This window comes from Brachyhypopomus gauderio, chromosome 7 (assembly GCF_052324685.1).
Source record: "Brachyhypopomus gauderio isolate BG-103 chromosome 7, BGAUD_0.2, whole genome shotgun sequence".
In the NCBI taxonomy this organism is placed as follows: Eukaryota; Metazoa; Chordata; class Actinopteri; order Gymnotiformes; family Hypopomidae; genus Brachyhypopomus; species Brachyhypopomus gauderio.
In genome coordinates, this window is record NC_135217.1 from 16,604,701 (window position 1) to 16,624,382 (window position 19,682).

The following is a 19,682-nucleotide window of genomic DNA, read 5'->3' on the forward strand; positions in this document are numbered from 1 at the left end:
CCACAAAAAATTGACCGCTGTGCTGTTATGAAATAGTCAGGAAGTTCATCATTTACTATGTCTTCTCTCTCCCACACATACAGTGTTGTTTTTAAAGATTCATTCAAGGAGCTTACAAGCATCCTTTTGACTTGGTGAGTATACAATTTATTCAGTGAAACTTTGACTGGAAACTCCTCTCTCTCTATCTATCTATCTCTCACTCTCATGCTCTCTCCCCCTCCCTCCCATCACTTATTTTAGAACAATTTTGTAGTGTCACTTTTTGAAAGTATTGTGAAAGTGAATTATGTGCCCATAGAATAATAAAACTAGGTGTGTGCTAAATGTTCTCAATAGCCACAATGAGTTCAGACTCTATCATAAACATAAACTGAATCTTATAAGAATTTTAGATTTGAATTATAAGGGATAGTTGAACAAACATATAATAAACATTAATACAATATGATAGCATATGTGAAGTATGGTGTATTTAAGCTGCATTTAATTAATAAGCTGCTTGTGTTTCCATTGTTTTAGCTTCTGGACAGTTTAGAATAATCCACCCTGGATTTTGCATTCCTAAGTCAAATGCACCGATGCACCAATTCCGATATTAATATCTGTATCTGTCCCGATATTGGAAAAATACATACATGAACTGGTGAGTTGTCCAAAGCTCATTGAATGCGTTACTTACAGAAATAAAATAAAGATAAAATAAAGAGCAGTGGTCTGAGTCGGTCTACGGCAGGAAGCTAAAAAACAACAATATTCCATACGCGCACTCAACTCGCTCCCTTAAAGAGACCGTACACATATTTCTGGCCGTTACATGCTTTGTGCTCTGCGTGATGTCTGCGCTAGCAAACTAGCCGCATAGGTATTGCTGTTTCTCTTATTTCATCTCCTTATTTATTTTTAATTATATTTCGAATTCTTGAACCATTTAAAAGGTTTCTTGCAGTTTATTTTTTTCATGTTTGACCAAAGTTGTGAACCTATTGTTTTTGTCAGTTTCAGGTTTTTGGTATTATTTATTTTACATTCGATGTTATATTCATAATTGCACTGATTGAACAAATGCAAGTTGTGTTGTTTTTACATGTTTAGATAGATAGATAGATAGATAGATAGATAGATAGATAGATAGATAGATAGATAGATAGATAGATAGATAGATAGATAGATAGATAGATAGATAGATAGATAGATAGATAGATAGATAGATAGATAGATAGATAGATAGATAGAAAGAAAGAAAGAAAGAAAGAAAGAAGTTTATTTAATCCCGGTGGGAAATTCACATATTGCAGCAACTCCAGTACAATCAAAAACAAAATACACTATACAAACTTAAGATTAAAGAGAATGATAATAATAATAAAATACAAAATATTATTATTATGTGTGTTTAAGTGTGCTATACTGGTGCAGAGTTTTCAATAAACTTGTAATTCTGTATGTCTGTGTTTAAAAAAATGTTTTAAGTAGATTCAGCACTGTTTTACTCTTATCAGATCGGTATTGGTCGATACTAAGCCTCAGATATCTGAATCGGTATCGGAAGTGAAAAACGTGAATCGGTGCATCCCTATCAAATGCACCAAATTGCATTTTTATTAAGGCATACCTACAAAAGACACAAAATGTGTTTTTTCATCTGCCAATTTTGTGTGGTCCTGCATGGCTCCTCTCCACTAACTACCCAAATGTTCTTCATATTCCTAAACTACCTACCAACAATGTCTGTACAGCCTACTTTTTCCAATAAATTATTTCATTCCTCTTTCTTTTGTTTTTCCTTATTTACTTACATCACACCTGATTTACAACAGTTCTCAGTCCCAGGACCTTTAAGGTACTGCCGCCATACTTCATAATATGGGGTCACTGAATCAAACTCTCGTAATAATTGTGTATGCCTCTTTCTGTAATTCTGTCATTACTGATTCCTCCCATTCACTTAAGGGAGCAATACGTCATTTTTTTAACCACCAAACAGTTGCAAACAATTATAAAAGTGATTATTATTGATTCTGTAAAGTGCAGTTCGCATGAATCATTTTATGCTCCATATTAGAGCTTCCCCACATTGAGGTGGCAATGTTTACGTTAGATTGTCATGGTAGGCCAGCCCCAGTCTCAGAGGGTGACGCCCACAGACACACCCACATCTCACTCTCTCCTCCCTCCTGCCCAATCACCTTCGCATTAGCACTCATTACATTATCGTCTGCATCTCTTCCCTCTTTCCTCTCTCACTATTTGACCCCACAGGTCCAGCCATCCAGTGCTGTGTTCTCCTGAGAGACTGAGACCACACCCACTGTGTGAGCGACTACAGTGCGCCGTCCTCAATGCTTACAGACTTACTGCACTATCAGCGCTCTGCTGGCTTCTGGTTGTGTACTGCACCACCGCGCTGTCCTTACCTGTGATTCTCACTACGTAGCATTATGGGTATTAAAGATGAGGACACGCCTCCTGCTACTTCATTCACTCCACCATAAGATTTAGGAAAGAATCTATGTATATATGAATGAATGAATATATATCTATGTATATATGAATATATATATATATATATATATATATATATATATATATATATATATATATATATATATATATATATATATATATACACGTCATTTTTCATTCTTCTCCTATATATATATATTTGTCATTTTTTATTCTTCTCCTCCCAATGAATTCCATCTACAAATACTTCACCATGCATAAGATGCATGTTATATTAGCTGTGATGATACCTAACATCGTGGTATTTAGAACATGTGTCTTGTCTTTAAATTTGCTTTTTTTTTTTTGCTAATTTCTAGCTATCATGCCATTTCTGGACAGTGGTAAATAGGCTACAATATTTTATTTTAAACATTTAAAATGCTGTAATCCAAAAACAGAGAAAGCACTAAAAAAAGCTTGATTTAATTTTGCTCCATTCAAACTGAACTGTTCCCCACTTTGTCGCCATGGCCTAATTTCAATGCAACACAATTTTTATTTAAGGAAGAAAGAGTGTCCTTCTTAATGGACCGTAGACTGACGTCAGTAGGCCAGCAGTCAATAGGGTCCAAGTTATTCAGCGCCTGGTCACCCCTGAAGTGTCCATCTACACAATCAGTTCTAAAAAGGTTTTGCTCCTGGTGGGTTGGTGGAGGTTTGCCCACTAAAGCTAACATAGCTGGGTAAGGACAGACTGCCTTTCAGCTGTTGCTTTATTTTCATTCCTTTTAAAAAAGTGCATGATTACAGTTTGATGAAACATGGTTCTGGCTAAAAAGTATATAAAATTCTTAGTGTACATTTACAGAAGCAATTAGTGTACACTGTTATTGTAATTCAGATTCATACTAAATGCCACATATTGAATGCTGACTACAGTGACAAAATAAGCTGTCTTCACATATAAATGAACAGTTCATTTAGAGGGCGAAAGACTACTTCATCCTCTCACACTACCCACAGCAAATCGCTTCAGATTTGGAACATTTGTCGCAAGGGCAAACTGGGATTAAATTTGGGCAAAGAATCTTTTAGTACAGGACAAGCTTTAGTAAAGGGAGGGGTACACTGGGAGAACATTTCATGTTCAACACAAATATCATTTACATGTTCAACACAAATATCTGTCTGTGAAACTCACAGAATAACAAATGTTCTGCTCACTGTGCTCATACATTATACTAATATATTCAGGGGTGATAGTGGGAAAAATTCCAAAGCCTGAACTTTTTCTGAGCGGGGGGGGGGGGGGGGGGGGGGGGGGGGGGGGGGGGGGTTGTGGAGTGTTAGTGTACCATATTTAGAATATTTAATAATTAATCAATAAGTCAGGTAATCATTATAGTGAAATCAAAAACTAATTTCTATTAATATTCTGAGAAAATGATGTAACCTAAAGATTTAGATTAGACACAATATGTTAAAAACAGGCATGATTAATAATTTATTCATTACTGTTAGTAAATTATAGGATACCTGACAACTCAAAGAAATTATGCAAATAAAGTTTAAAAGAATTACAAGTATTATGATTATAGTTAGTTTTAATATATAAAATATTTAATAAATATTTTATGTTGGTTTATTAGGACATACATTTTGTGCTTTTGTTCATGTATTACACCTTACGCCTGTCACGTTGAGGACCCCGGCCCCTCCCTTTTGGGCGTGTGTTCACGTAGTCTACGTGCATCGTCTGCGTCTGTGGATATTTCGTGGTGATGGCTATGTCGTGTGATAATCCGTCTCACCTGTGAATCGTCTCGTAATCACCTGGGGTTAATGTGGTTTGTCTATTTAATGTGCGCTCGCGCAGTGTCCTGTGCTCGTCGTTGTCTAAAGTCTACACGTTGAGTGTTTGTGTATGTTTCTCGTGCGCTATTGCGCAACTTCAGTGGCGATTAAAAGTGACGTCTGTCCTAAAAACCGAGGATTCTGTGTCTCGTCCTTGGCTGCGCCCGAACGTCACAGAACGACGAGCCTACCAGAGACACCCATCATGCCGGGCTACAAAAGCAAGCCCAAGAAGGGCAAGAAGCCTAACAAGCGGCATCCCCGCTCTTCGTCTTCTTCCCCACGCCGCGGGGTTTCGCCGACACTGGCGCAGCTCAGGGAGGACCCGGAGTGCGCGTACCTGCTGTGCGCAGCTCGGGAGACCTCCATACCCGAGCTGGTGGAGGAATATCGCCAGACGGCTGCACGGGTGTGGCGGGAGAGACATCCCTCGCCTGCCCGTGAGCTCTCGCCTATACGGGTCAGCGTCCCCGAGCTCTATGGCGAGACAGGGACGTCACCAGAGGGCGAGCTCGGGGAGGACCCTCCCTGCAGTGAGGAGGAGGGAACACCCCCGCACCGCGACGCCGCGCCAACGCCAGGACAGCTGGTACGAGACCCGCAGTGCGCCGCCCTGCTAAGGATGGCTCGGGAAACCTCCAGCCCCGAGTGGGCGGTGGTGTTCCGCCAGGAGGCAGTGAGGGGCTGGCTGGACAGACACATGTCTTCCCTCCACGCCCTCTCGTCTCAGAGGGTAGACGCCTGCACCGTCAGCGCTACCGCGCCAACCCCGGAGGAGGAGTTCGGTGAGGGGGATTCCCCTGGCGAGGGGGGAGGAGCAGGAAGAGGTGGAAGCCGCCTACCCTCCGTCGTTCGATGACGCGTCCACCGTGGACTACGGTGGAGAGGGAGTGGACTACCCCCCCTTGCTCGACGACGCGTCCACCGTGGACTACGGTGGAGAGGGAGCGGACTACCCCCCGTCGCTCGACGACGCGTCCACCGTAGACTACGGGGAGGAGGAGGAGGAGGAGTCCGAGGAAGAGGACTATCCCCCTCCGCCCGTAGGTCCCTCTTCCGTCATAAAGGGCGGGGAGGAGGACGACCGTCCCCTGTCCGTGTACTCAGGCGTCTCTGAGTACACGGACAGCGAACTGTGCTCGGAGGAGGAGGACGGTCCACCCTCCTCTGAGTGTTCTGCGGGGACTGTGAAGGGGAGATGGACCCCGTCCGCGGATCGCTTAGGAGGAGAGAGCATGGACTGCTCCCGGGGGTGGCAGCCCGGAGCAGCCCATGGAATGGAGCCGTGGCAGCGAGACGGAGGAAATGGAAGTGGACATCCCAGAGGGCCAGCCGAGGGGAGAGTCCGTCCGCCGCGCCGCACCGGGCGCGTCAGCCCGCCGCGCTGCACCCGGTGGAGGGAACGCAGCGAAAGCAGGAGGAGGACTGCCCAATGCAGCACCAGCAGCGCCGGATCTCTCTCCTCTACTCGCGCTCCTCCTGGCGCAAAGCCTGGTGCCTGTTCCATGTTTGTCAGTCCCAATGTTTGTGAGTTTTCCCGTCTGTGTGTCAAATCCCCTTTTCCCGTTTATTCCTCTGTGTGTGAGCGTGCCTGTTTGTGTGTTTGTGAATGTGCCGTTGAATGTGTTTAACGTCTTTTCCCCCGTCTTCCCAGGGAGGGTGTGCTAGGCGATTCGTGATGGACGCTTCGCCAAGGGCAGTCACCTCCCAGACGCAGGACTGAGCGCGTCGGATCCGCCCATCGTCGTGGGTTCGGGGCACTCGGTCCTGTTGGCACCCCGGGACGGGTAGTGCCCTTGGAGGGGGCGTCTGTCACGTTGAGGACCCCGGCCCCTCCCTTTTGGGCGTGTGTTTACGTAGTCTACGTGCATCGTCTGCGTCTGTGGATATTTCGTGGTGATGGCTATGTCGTGTGATAATCCGTCTCACCTGTGAATCGTCTCGTAATCACCTGGGGTTAATGTGGTTTGTCTATTTAATGTGCGCTCGCGCAGTGTCCTGTGCTCGTCGTTGTCTAAAGTCTACACGTTGAGTGTTTGTGTATGTTTCTCGTGCACTATTGCGCAACTTCAGTGGCGATTAAAAGTGATGTCTGTCCTAAAAACCGAGGATTCTGTGTCTCGTCCTTGGCTGCGCCCGAACGTCACAACGCCGTAAGGCGGCCATGATGAACCAGATCATCTGGTCACCTGTACCGGCTCAAAAAAAAAAACACTTTCTTATATTTCTGATAAAAATTTAACTTAATCAGAATAAAGATAAAATAGTGAATTTATCTTGTATCGACCTCTGAAGCTCTTCCGATGTCTGAAATACAGGCGGTCTCTGGGTTACGACGTTGATCCGTCGTAAATCGATTTTCGGTGTAAATCGGAACATACGTACATACTGTACGTAAATAACGTACTATACGCAGTTATCCTAAAGCTAGCCTTTTGGCAAATACCTTTATCCATAGCTGCGTTTAACTAATCCTGACGCCGCGCACACCAAACACCAAGTTCCGTTTACGACGCAGAACCACTTAGGTCCAAAGAGGCTTTATACAGTAAATGGGAGATGTGTAGTAACCACGAAAAATCGTAACTTGGGAACCTCGTAAGGATCATAAGGATCATATTTCGGTCTCAAAACAGATAGCATGCGCGCGTGTGGTTTATCATTATTGACGGATTTTTCCCCCCCTCAAATTTTTTTTTCCTCGCGGACACGTCGGTACGCCGGAATTCCGGCGTGGCGCCTGAAAACTATCAGGCCTGTATATTATCCAGTTAAGTGATTTTGTTTTAAAGAACATTTTATAGATATATGACAATAGAAACTTAAAACATTTAAAAGTATGATATTTCAGCATAGATTTTAATTGTAAAATATATTTTATCAGTGTTTAAAGAACGTAACAGAAAAGGAGGTGAACATGTTCCTTTAAAAGATCTCAGGCAGAGTGAAATGAACTTCGGGAGGACACAAGAGAGTAGTAGTCTCACCATTATATGTTACTCTGGGCTTTGTCAAACACATGACAAGGTGGAGGTCCATCTCGTCAGAGGAGATAAACTTGGAGCAGACGGGGCACTTAAAACCTGGTAAGACATCAAAACAAGACATAGAACATCAGTGCAGATTTATGTCAGGATCAGAGCTGTCCCAAATATTACATTTCTTTTCTTTACAATCCTGTTGGGATTATCCTAACTATTCATTTCATTTAACTGTGGCTAAATAAACAAGAGCATCAATATGAACATGACAGTTACACAGACAGCAATCAGAAGAAGGGCAGCGTGATTCCCGACGATCAGCCAAGTCACCTGGTATAGTCAGTTATTGAGTCATTTGTTGTAACATGGTGTTATTTATGTCAAGTCCACGGGGCCACCATAATACAACTTGCCTTCTCGGTCTGTAAATCAGTTACACAGACATTAATAAGTGTATTTATAGAACAATAATTCTCTGCAAGACTGAGTAGATGGACAAAGGAAAATAACTTACACTCACCGGCCACTTCAATAGGTACACCTTGTTTATACCTTTATTAGCTACACCTTGCTAGTACCGGTTGGACCCCCCTTTTGCCTTCAGAACTGCCTTAATCCTTCATGGCAGATTCAACAAGGTACTGGAAACATTCCTCAGTGAGTTTGGTCCATATTGACATGATAGCATCACACAGTTGCTGCAGATTTGTCAGCTGCACATCAGGGTTGCCAACTCTCACGCATTGAGCGGGAGACACACGCATTTGACTGTCTTCACACGCTCTCACGCCACACATCCTATTTCTCACGCTGAAAAAAAAATGTAGTTTATTTACCTCTGATCCATATCTAAGATTCAATGAGTTACTAGTTCGCTCTGGCGCCAACCACTGGCGATCGATCGATCACGATATAATACTTAATTTGTGTCCATTTTACTCCGCCCCGGTAACAATTTACGTTCGACACCCCCCCCCCCCCCCCCCCATCCCCAACAACTTACACTCGCCACCTCCTCCAGGTTCAAATCTCACTCCAAGCGATCTTGAAACCCTGCACATCCATGATGTGAATCTCTCGTTCCACCACATTCCAAAGGTGCTCTATTGGATTGAGATCTGGTGACTGTGGAGGCCATTTGAGTACAGTGAACTCATTGTCATGTTCAAGAAACCAGTCTGAGATGATTTTCGCTTTATGGCATGGCACGTTTTCCTGCTGGAAGTAGCCATTAGAAGATGGGTACACTGTGGTCATAAAGGGACAGGTGTCAATTCCAGGTTCAGAAAGTAAAAGTCCTCACCTGGATTTTGCTCAGGCTTCCTGAATTGTGTTAATTCCACTAATTTTCCCTAGATTGTACTAATTGGAAGCAAGCTTGAGCAAAATCCAGGTGAGGACTTTAACTTTCTGAACCTGGAATTGACACCTCTGTAAAGGGATGGACATGGTCAGCAACAATTCTCAGGTAGGCTATGGAGTTGATATGATGCTCAATTGGTACTAATAGGCCCAAAGTGCGCCAGCAAAATATCCCCCACACCATTGCACCACCACCACCAGCCTGAACCGTTGATACAAGGCAGGATGGATCCATGCCTTCATGTTGCTGATGCCAAATTCTGACCCCACCATTTGAATGTCGCAGCACAAATCGAGACTCATCAGACGTTTTTCCAATCTTTTATTGTCCAATTTTGGTCAGCCTGTGTGAATTATAGCCTCAGTTTCCTGTTCTTAGCTGACAGGAGTGGCACCCGGTGTGGTCTTCTGCTGCTGTAGCCCATCCGCCTCAAGGTTGATGTGTTGTGCATTCAGAGATGCTCTTCTACATGCCTCATTTGCAACGACTGCATATTTGAGTTACTGTTGCTGTTCTATCAGCTCAAACCAGTCTGGCCATTCTCCTCTGACCTCTGGCATCAACAAGGCATTTGCACCCACAGAACTGCCACTCACTGGATATTTTCTCTTTTTCAGACCATTGTCTGTAAACCTTAGAGATGGTTGTGCGTTAATGTTCCAGGAGATCAGCAATTTCTGAAATACTCACACCAGCCTGTCTGGCACCAACAACCATGCCACGTTCAAAGTCACTTAAATCACCTTAAATAACTCTTCGCCTTTCTGACGCTCAGTTCGAAATGCAACAGACCGTCTTGGCCATGTCTACATGCCTAAATGCATTGAGTTGCTGCCATGTGATTGGCTGATTCGACATTTACATTAATGAACAGCTGGACAGGTATACCTAATAAAGTGGCCGGTGAGTGTAGAACTCAATGTATGTCCAAAAAGGAAAGTTTTTTTTTTTCACAACAACAGCAGCTGATGAAATCACAAGCATATACTCAACAAGAACCTTGGTGTCTACAAATCTACAAATTGATATGATTTGCCCCCAAATTCTGGCAAAACTCTGCCATTGCATATGAGGGTGTGGGTGCTCACAGTGTCGACTAACCACCTGGAGGTCAAGCCATCTGGCTGCATCTCTGGATTTAAAATGTTCTAAAGCCTGAAGGATAGTACTGACGTATTCCATGAAGTCTTCAGGTTCTGTGAGGCTGAATGAGGCCAAATCAGAAGTTTTATCTGTCCAGTTGAGGGTGTCAAAGAGGATGCATGCTGATTTAAGGACTCCTTTGTCAAGATTCGTAAAATGAGATGAGAAAGTCACAGAAGCTTTGCCTCAATGGGAGTGAAGGCCTTGTCGTCAACTTCTCTACGTCCCAGCGCGAGTCCATGGTAAGTGTTTCCAGGGCATGGTCCAGTTTCATCAAGGGCCTGCTACCTTGGGTCTGGATTAGTCTGTGGAATAATAATGGAGCAGTATAGGCCAAATGAGACAAATAATTATAAATGATCACTCATTTCACACCATGTCACAGAAAAAAAGTGTAAGTTAGCACCTAGCCTTTCTGTTAGCTACAAGGCCATAAGATAGGTCTTTCTAGATCATTTGTAAAGTTAGATCACCTATGGGGAACAGATGACTTAGCGCTTTAAGTTCATTTAGAACTTGGTGAATGAAGACAACCATCTTGTATTCTTTCAGGCATGAGTAGATTTGCTTATTCATTGATACACCTGCTTTCCTGCCAGTGGAGTTAATCACATGATTTTCAAGTCCACCAGTAGAACGTAAAGATCTTGTGGTGACGCCCCAGTACTCTTTGAGTCCAGTGAGAACGTCATCCAGGTTCTGGTCATGACTATGTTCTAGTTTCACAAAGATTACAAACTGACTGAAAATACTTTTGCAGAGTCAATAACGTTGATCAGTTTTTGATCCCAGAACGACCATCCATATGAATCAGACATGGCAGGAAAGAATCTGGGGTGTCTGATTTTTTTTCAGCAAACTCTTAAATGATACATTTCCATATTGTTGTCAGGCTACAGCCCGAACCCCTCCCTTCAGGCGTGTGTTAATGTTGTCCATGTCTTTATACAGGGTATCTGCACATTTGTATATCTCAAATTCAATGACTTTTAAGACCTTTTTAATACCTCTCACAAGAAAAAATAATACCAGAGTTGCCAACTTTTCAAGATCGCTTGGAGTGAGATTTGAACCTGCCAAGAAAAATACTTAGGCTAGAATTTTATATAAGGGCAGTCATGGCCTGGTGGTTAGGGAACTGGTCTTGTGACCGGAGGGTCATGGGTTCGATTCCCAGACCTTAGGCCATGACTGAGGTGCCCCTGAGCAAGGCCCTTAACCCGCAATTGCTCACTTTTATAACAATAAGATTAAAATGTAAGTTGCTCTGGATAAGGGCGTCTGCCAAATGCCATAAATATAAACCCAGCCATTGATGGTTAAAGGTCTTGCTCAGGGGCCCAGCAGTGGCAGCTAGGAGGAGGGGGGGGATTCGAACTCAGGACCTTTGGATTGCAACACCAACGTCTTAACCACTGAGCTACCGCTGCCCTTTGAGCTGTTGTTTTTGTATACAGAGTTCTGTTAGCTGTAACAGAAATTAACAGTAAATTGCTGTAGGTTTAAAAAAAACAGTAATATTGTGTAGATTGTGTTTACAGTATTATGCTGTAATTGTAATTATGGTATCCGTACTGTAAAAATAGGCTATAATACTGGTGAAACTGCTGCCAGTAAATTACTGTAATTTTACATGGAAATTTTTTACAGTGTACCACATATCGTTTCGGACAATACTACACAGAATGTGACGCGGAAAGTATAAATGCAGAGGTTCACACAAGGTGGGCGAAGTCGAGTGCTATGGTCACTCGCGAAAGTATAAACAAGGCTTAAGCCAGGTCACATGTACACCCCCCCCCCCCCCCCCCCCCCCAGGCACTGCACACTATTTGAGAAGTACTGGTGTAATGTGTTTCATGCGGTGCTTGTTAGGCTACGTGTATATAGTGTGTGTGTTTGTATCGTTTGGTGCTCGTCTTTAATGTGATCTTTGTGAAGTGTTTAAACGTTGTTGGTTGTTGTTAGTGAAACACGCCGTGAGCGTGTCCTGCGTCCAGCTTAATAAATGTAGCCTTGTGAACGCACCTCGTCTTTGCATCCTCGACTCCCTCACGCCCGTTACAATTGTGTTGGTAAATTCATGACAGACTTTGCACTTCCCAACTGTTTTGTTTTGTAGTGCCATTTAATTTTGTTTAATTAAAAACCTTATAAATATATTTTAAAATGTCATGGTCTCCATGATTAAGCTGTTGATTGCATTGGTATTATGTTGTAATACTGAATATTTTCAATTAATCATTTTTGAATCAATAATTTTATAATTAATTCATTCATACACTAATGGCTGATGGAGAGTGATTTTTTTTCATGTAAGTAGTTTCCTATTAATTTTCCCCCAGCACCTCTGTAATTTGGCAGTCACTATTCTCTGCACTATTCACTTGTGCTTAACAAGCTTGTCAAATGTTGGAGACATTTCTACTCACTAAGTTGTATGTCCTACTAAACTGAAAACAGGAGAGAATTACTTGGACTAATCACATGTGCTTCATTAATCTCAATCTCACATTTAATACCTGAATCCTTTTTAATGTATAATATAATATACAGCCAGCCAAAAATTGCTCATATGCAGTGACTGAGATCAGCCAGAATGCTCACAGTTTTCAAGAAGTGTTGTGATGTGTTTCAGAGCTCATTTGCATACTGCAGCCTTCTGCATTTGCAATGTTTTGGAGTGTGATACTGCAGTATTGATTAATAAACAATATATTGTGCAGTTGTGTTTTAAACCCACCCCCACACCTTCAGAAACTCTAAAGTTAAGACTACTCACTGCACATCTATCCACACATGCAAACACATTCATACATTAGCTGAAGCACAAACAGCTATATGGCATCCTAACATACAAACATTTGTATACATCTGTAGACCTGACCGCCTTAAATTCAGTGTCCTGTCCCAGCTTAGGTAGACTGCATTTCCCAGCTTCAAATACACACCCGTCACATACAGGTGACCTACATTCAGCCTGATTTCTAGAACATGACTACTGTATCCTTCCTGTCTCTCAATTATCTACAAGTAAAAAAGCACAAATGAAAAAAGTCCAAACAAAAAACAAAGCCTACAGATCAGAGTTTGAGTTTAAATTTAAGTTGGCAGACAATTTCTGACACTTTTCCTTCAGAAAAATTTTTAAAAAAAGAATTTTATGTTTTTCATTATTTTTGTTTTAAAGTATAGTTTCTATTCTTTGTGCCAATGTGTGTGTGTGTGGGGGGGGGGGAGTATGTACACACTTAATACTAATATGTCTAATGTTAAATACTAATATGTCTATAATTACATTTGTTTCCTTCATCAGTCTCACTGCAGTAATTACAGTTCTCCAAGAACATGGGATTTCTATTTTAGAAACATCCAATTACAACCATTCAACAAAGTTGAAGAAAAAGTCTTGTTTAAATTATGTGTACAACTCAGCAGGCATCTATACCCAGTCATTTATTTACTTTCAGTCTAGAGCTAATAGCACTTCCTCCTTTAGTTATTTTAGTGACCAAGTTTCTATTTTGCTCATGTGAGACACAGGATCCAGTAAAGACAGCAGTGCCTTAGAGTGTTGTAGATAAAAACCTTTCAAAGCTCTAATGTTTCAAGTGTGTACAATATTTTAGCTCATTCTATATTGCTCATGTTGTATATTAGATGTTTCCATTTCTTGGGATTGCTTGATATTACATTTCTATTAAGTTCTGCATCTCATCCACTATTTCCGTGTCTGGATAACTTTGGTAACTATTACTTGGTGTCTCTCTGGATCTGAGCATCTTAATTTTGGTGTTTCCATTACTCTGTGGTTCCTTCCATTTGGCCATAGGTGTTTGTGGATCACATGCCCTGCACATACATGTTCATTTAAATGATCCCTGGGGCTCTCAGCATGTGCTGTTCCCAGCAGTACCGTGCTGCTAGGTGCTGGACTGTCTCTTGGGCCAGTGTGCATGTGCAGTGGGCAATGTGCATCTCTGATTCTGTCTGGCATGACACGCCATTATTCAAGAGACCTAGATGGTCCTGCCATGATAGGTGCGTCTGTGTTGTCCTTCTGTCCAGCATTTTTCAGTCAATATCAGGACAGCTTTATGTCTTCCACCTGTTATCCACTAGTATCATTTTCCATGGAGCTGCACCTCTTTTGCTGTAGTGATGTCCATGTGGCCCATCTGTCTGAGAGGATTCAGCCCATCTTTGGGGGCCATTGCGTGTTGTGTCTGGTTCGGTGGGTTTTACTCCTTGTAAGCTCCATCCCTCTAGATGGTTTGTTATTGGATCTTGGGTGGAAGGCTCACTGTGACGAGCTTGTTGGCCTGTCAGTATGTGCGGGTTTAATTAACATTAATTAGCTAGAATGATTCCCTGTGCTTTTCTCTTCCTAGCTAGTAAATTGATTAGTGTGCAATATTTATAAAGGTGAATGACCAGCGTTGATGGCAGGTGATGCACAGGACAATTTGTGTCTCATTGAGCCAGAACTGTTACCATGCTATTCAGCCAACTCCAAGCATGTTGCCAAATGTATTTTGCTCAATGGTGGTTTCCGCTCATCCCTAACCCTAACCATAAATCTAACCCTAACACCTGACTTATGGAGGGCTGCAGAGATGGCCATATTTAAAATATTTTCAACCCTCTCCACACAGGATTTTGAGTTTTGTAGAGACTTCCTTGGTCAGCTGTAAAAACACATAGGGATATGCCAAGTTTCTTCCATTTTAATTGACTGAAGCTACCGTGGACATGGGTACACTCAAAATCTTAGATACTATTTTATATAATTGTCATTATCTATGACTTGCCACAATCTGATTGTGGAGATCCAGAGACTTCATGGCTTGGTTTGTGTTCTGACAATGCAGTGTAAAATATGGGTTCTTACTGTCCCAATTGCAATTTCAAACTATCCCCAATCTAACGTCTTCACATATCTCATGGATCTAAGCAAACAGGATGCAAATAACCGCATCAAGGATTGTTACAGCAATGGGTTTGAAAACTTTTGTTTTGATTTCTTTTTCAAATCTTTCTAAAACATCATTTATTAATTATGGTTGATTTGGTGTCTATTAATGTCTATTAAAACAAAAATTTTATCCATTCATAATCAAATCCACAGCACAATAAATTGTGTAAGAATTAGATACATCTGAAAACTTTCTGATTCCACTGTAGTTATGTGGTATGTTATATAGCTCAGCTAGTGACGGTAAACATTCCTCCACCAAAAATATTTTTCAGATTTTGCTCCCTTTGCTAAACAGCGGCACTTATTTAATATCAAGTGAGCAACACTCCATGGTTATTATTAGTGTAAACACTAACAACCATTTCTAGTTTAAAAACTTTTAAAATTATAAGGAAGACATTCAAGTCATTTGTTAATTCACTGCATTAACAAAATATGTGGGCCAGTGTGGGCACTAGAGACCCATCTTGACATTGTCCCCCAAGCCAAGAGGTCAACAGGCAAATGACCTTAACTGGAGAATACCAGCAGAGACAATGAGTTTCCATGTGGGTCTTCATATAGCAAAATATCTCAAACCACATGGCAGCAGCAAACTGACAGTACAAGTGTCTCCTTGAGGAAAATTCCATGTATCTAATCTCCCTGATCAAGCATTTAATCACTCATATCTCACATGACACAGCTATACCCACTGACACCATGTGCAGACCAGGCTAAAGAGGAACTTGTGTGATCTGCTGGTCTCCATTCCCACCTACTCCACCAAATAAATACATTCATTAATCAAGTTTAAAAATCGGTAGCACTTGACAATGAAACTGCCTTATAAAGGGTTAAAAATTATGGTTTAAGCTAATTTATTGATGGTTCTTAATTAGGTCATAATTAGTCACTGCTATGCAGTATTACACTTAGATAAAATGGGGAAGAGTGACTTGTGCAGCATGAGTATGTGAGTCGTGTGAGTTGTGAGAGCTGTATGAGTTGTGAGAGTTGTGAGAGTTGTGAGTTGTGTGAGTTGTGAGTTAACCTATAACTATGTATGTATGAATGTGGCCTAGACAAGAAACAGGTCACTGTTATACTTTCATGTGTCATAACTGCTTATTAATCACTTTGATGGTGTTTATGAACTAAATATTAACACTCCCTCCTCTTCTAAATCATACCAGAGCAATCTCTGTGTTATTGTGCCGAGACCCAGACTGTAATGAAAGACATTTAACTGGGTATTCAAAACAAAGATGTATCATTGCTCCCTTTCCCTGCACCTCTAGTACCCCCCACCCCACAGTCTGCTTGTAACCACCACCCACAACCTTCTTGCAGTTCACGGTTTGAAAACCACTCTTATAACAACACTATGACTTACACATACCACAGAAAAGCAGAAATAACATTCAAAGCTGGTATATATGATAAGTAGTTGACTATCTGATGAGTAGTTGATTTTATGTCAATTTTAAGTCAATTTTATGTTTCAATAACGATCAAATAACAACTACAGTATATTCAAACTGGCAAAATCATAAAATAATATTAGCCAATTATTTAAAAAAAAATCAGGATGAGGATTTTAAGATTTTATTATACCATCAAAATATCAAACCTTAACAATCCTAGTACCACCTCACCTCAATTCAAATGTAGAACTCCCTGTCAGATGTCAGGACCTCAAATCAGCCCCTTTAGGCCTACATATTTTAAATCAGAAACCGATTCACACACCTATGCTTCAGATATGTTTATGCCAAATGTAACGGTAATTCACTAAAATAATATAACCAACATCCCGGAAGAAAGATCAGAGATCCACAACCAGATATTTATACTTTCATTTTAAATTATTGGTTTAGGATTTTTTGTTGCCAAATTATTCATTTGGGAAATGATAACACACCATTAAGCAGCTAATACAAGATAAACTTCACAAGTATAAACAAAGATTCTGATTTTTATGTAAACAATCCCGGTATCTAAAGAGGTGACGCTTACTGGTATCGAATCAATAAACAATCCACCTTCGTCTGAAAGTTTCTTTAATGTCTAATAATCGTCTTGTAATACTACAGGCGATTCCGTTAGCGGCGCCGTTTACCGTACCGAACCGTCATACTGCTCTCCGGTTCTTACCTCCGAAGAGATGGGGAGACAGGTGCGATGGTAATGAACCAATCACGAGTCTCGGAGCCCCCGGACCGCCCGCAGCCCGACCAGTCTCCACCGCCGTGTCGTCCGGCGTGCTGCTCCCGGATTCTTGTGAACTGTGGACTCCGGTGCTGGGGATGCTGATGCCCGAGTGCGGTCTGGGTCCCGAGCCGGAACCACTTCCCCCTACGGCTCGCGACCTGGGCCCAGTGTGATGTGAGGAGGACGGGAGCGCACCTGCGGCCCCGTGAGCCGCCGCGCCGGTACCGGGATTATACCGCAGCGCCACAGACGCGCTCCTGCCGTTCCCGTTACTAGTGGACGTGTTTGACGGCAGAGCAGACCCAGAATACGCTCTGGTTCGTCCGCTTGGAGGACTGCTCTGCTTCGCCCCCATGCCTGTTGCCCCACACCACCGCTGTCAGCGATTTAATTATTAAAAGATCCCACGGAGTAAAGACACGGCTGGTAAACATGAGTCCATATTCACGCTGTCACAGAAGATACTGACGGGATTAAAGTCCCAGTAGGAACATCAACAGTCGTGAGACGCCACAAATACACAGAGAGGAGATAATCTCAGCATGAGGGACTTGGACAAAAATCTTCACCAGCAAACTTTCTGAAGCTTTTCGTGAAGGCTGTCACTGAAGTTTGCGGTATGGGTGAGCTGGTGCCACTCTCCGTGTGCAGGTCTGGTCTTGGTTCTGGTTTGGGTTCCGCTCTGGGTTCTGGTGTTGGCCGTGTCCGCCATGCGCGTGAAGGGCTGCGCGCTCCCGTCTCATATGGAGCAAACACGACCGCCGAAACCTCCTCTAATTCAGGAAGTAAAGCCGAGTAGCGGAGAACTGTTATAAAAACGAAACACTTCTGCAGCTACGTGCCCTGGTGCGTCCCTGCCCACACTGAGGGGCGGGGCCTATGGGGCCCGTGACGTCAGCGTGTGCAGGACGTGAAGACACGTGCCGCTCTTGCTGCGACGCCTGCACCGCCCTCTGCGCACCAACGTGACAGGAGCGTGTAACCACGCACGAGTATGGACGTTACACGGAGAATTGTTGCTTTACACAGGAAATGATCGATGACATTGTCCCCATTAGAAACTCCCCCATGCGTTTGAACTCACTTTTATTTATGTATTTATTATTCCGTTCTGCTCATCGTCCTGAAAGGGGTACGGAATGTTTGTGTGCGCGCGCCTACATGCAGACACGTCAGGCTTCCCTTTTTTTGGCGGGGCATAAATAGACTGTAGCCTAGCTTAAATGAAAACGTAACGCCTAAGAAATGTAAAAACGTGTGTGTATGTGTGTGTCTCATATGCGTATACATACTACAGCTGGAATAGAGGTGCTGCCCCCTAGAGGTATTTTAAGTATTGCAACCTTTTTTACTGCATGTGGTCGCAACCGTTAAAAATAGTGTGTGATGTTATTAATTTGCCGTAACGCTAATGGGGGGAGGCCATGCAGGACATGACAGAACCCAACTAAGAATGGACGCATGTTGTATTAAGCAAATCTAATCATATACTTTGATATTGTCCTCTACTGTTGTCCTTTACCAGTTTTCAAAATGATCTCTGGCCCATGACATAATCACACTACCCCTGTACAATTCTATCTATCTTTTGATTTAAATGCCAGTCAGACAAACATCAGTGTTTTCACAACACGTTTGTATGGTAGACGAATTCTACTATTTTGGAAATGCGTCACTCCCTTATATGCTGAACAGCTTGTATTGTGAACAAATCGTTTAATCGTTCACCTTCTGGCTTTTGACTCACTTACTGAAAAGGGTTGATGATAGTATATTGTCATAGTTGCCATAGCTACTTGTTCTATATGTGTCTATGTATGGTTTTGTTTCAACCAGTGTTTTCACATATCTGCCAGAAAAAAAAATTATAAGATTACTTATACCACTGTGATTTTTGGTTATTAAGCTATGAATTTGCGGTTTTGCTCATTTAGAGGGTGAAATGGAGTTTCAGATTTAAGTTTAAAAAAATTAAAAAAGGAAAAATGAACAGAAGAAAAGTATATGTGCCTTTCAAAAATACACCAATGAATTATGGCAAGAGATGTTTCTGTAGTATGAGTGAATAGTTTCTGTAGTATGAGTGAATCGTTACTGTAGTATGAGTGAATAGTGTCTATAGTATGAGTGAATAGTTTCTGTAGTATGAAAGAATAGTCTCTGTAGGATGCAGGCAAGGTTATTCTAGTAATTTGCATTTTGTTGATGCCAGTGAATTATGTCCAGAGGTAAAAGGAATGTGCACTGGTTTCATGAGGAACCAAAGCACGGTAGCACCACAGAACCCAGTACTACTACTCCAGAACCCAGTACTACCACATCAGAACCCATTTCTACCACCCCAGAACCCAGTACTACCACCCGTAGTAGTACGGGTGGTACTACCCAGTACTACCACCCCAGAACCCACTACTACCACCCCAGAACCCAGTACTACCACCTCAGAACCCAGTAATACCACCCCAGAACCCACTACTACCACATTAGGCAGGTGTACAAGGGTTGGTAGGAAATCAGGATAATGGACTCCAGTCACTTCGGATGAATGGAGATCATGTGCTGACATCATAAGAGAAAAGTTTGCAGTAGCACATCTTTTACTTACACCACCCAAGCAGCAGGGGCAGCAGAGAGACATAACAGAGCGTTACATATGCATAGAGTGCAGCATTTTCAGCATGGTGTATAAAAGGTCATAGGGCAATCAGAGACTCTAGCCAGT

At 42.4% G+C, this 19,682-nt stretch overlaps 1 protein-coding gene across 3 annotated transcripts in view; it reads right to left on the reverse strand.

Moving 5' to 3' along the window:
- The window catches only part of znrf2b (zinc and ring finger 2b), a 44,148-nt gene extending 26,297 nt beyond the window's left edge, over nucleotides 1-17,851 (reverse strand). The window contains exons 1-2 of one of the 3 annotated variants that reach the window (XM_077012132.1): nucleotides 16,904-17,851; nucleotides 7,290-7,385 (exon numbers count right to left, since the gene is read on the reverse strand). In XM_077012132.1, coding sequence (XP_076868247.1) covers nucleotides 7,290-7,385; nucleotides 16,904-17,315 — 508 coding nt within the window. In that variant the 5' untranslated portion in view covers nucleotides 17,316-17,851. The remainder of the gene's footprint in view (nucleotides 1-7,289; nucleotides 7,386-16,903) is intronic. The other 2 variants (XM_077012133.1, XM_077012131.1) reach the window with 2 other exon arrangements.
- Nucleotides 17,852-19,682: the final 1,831 nt, after the last annotated feature.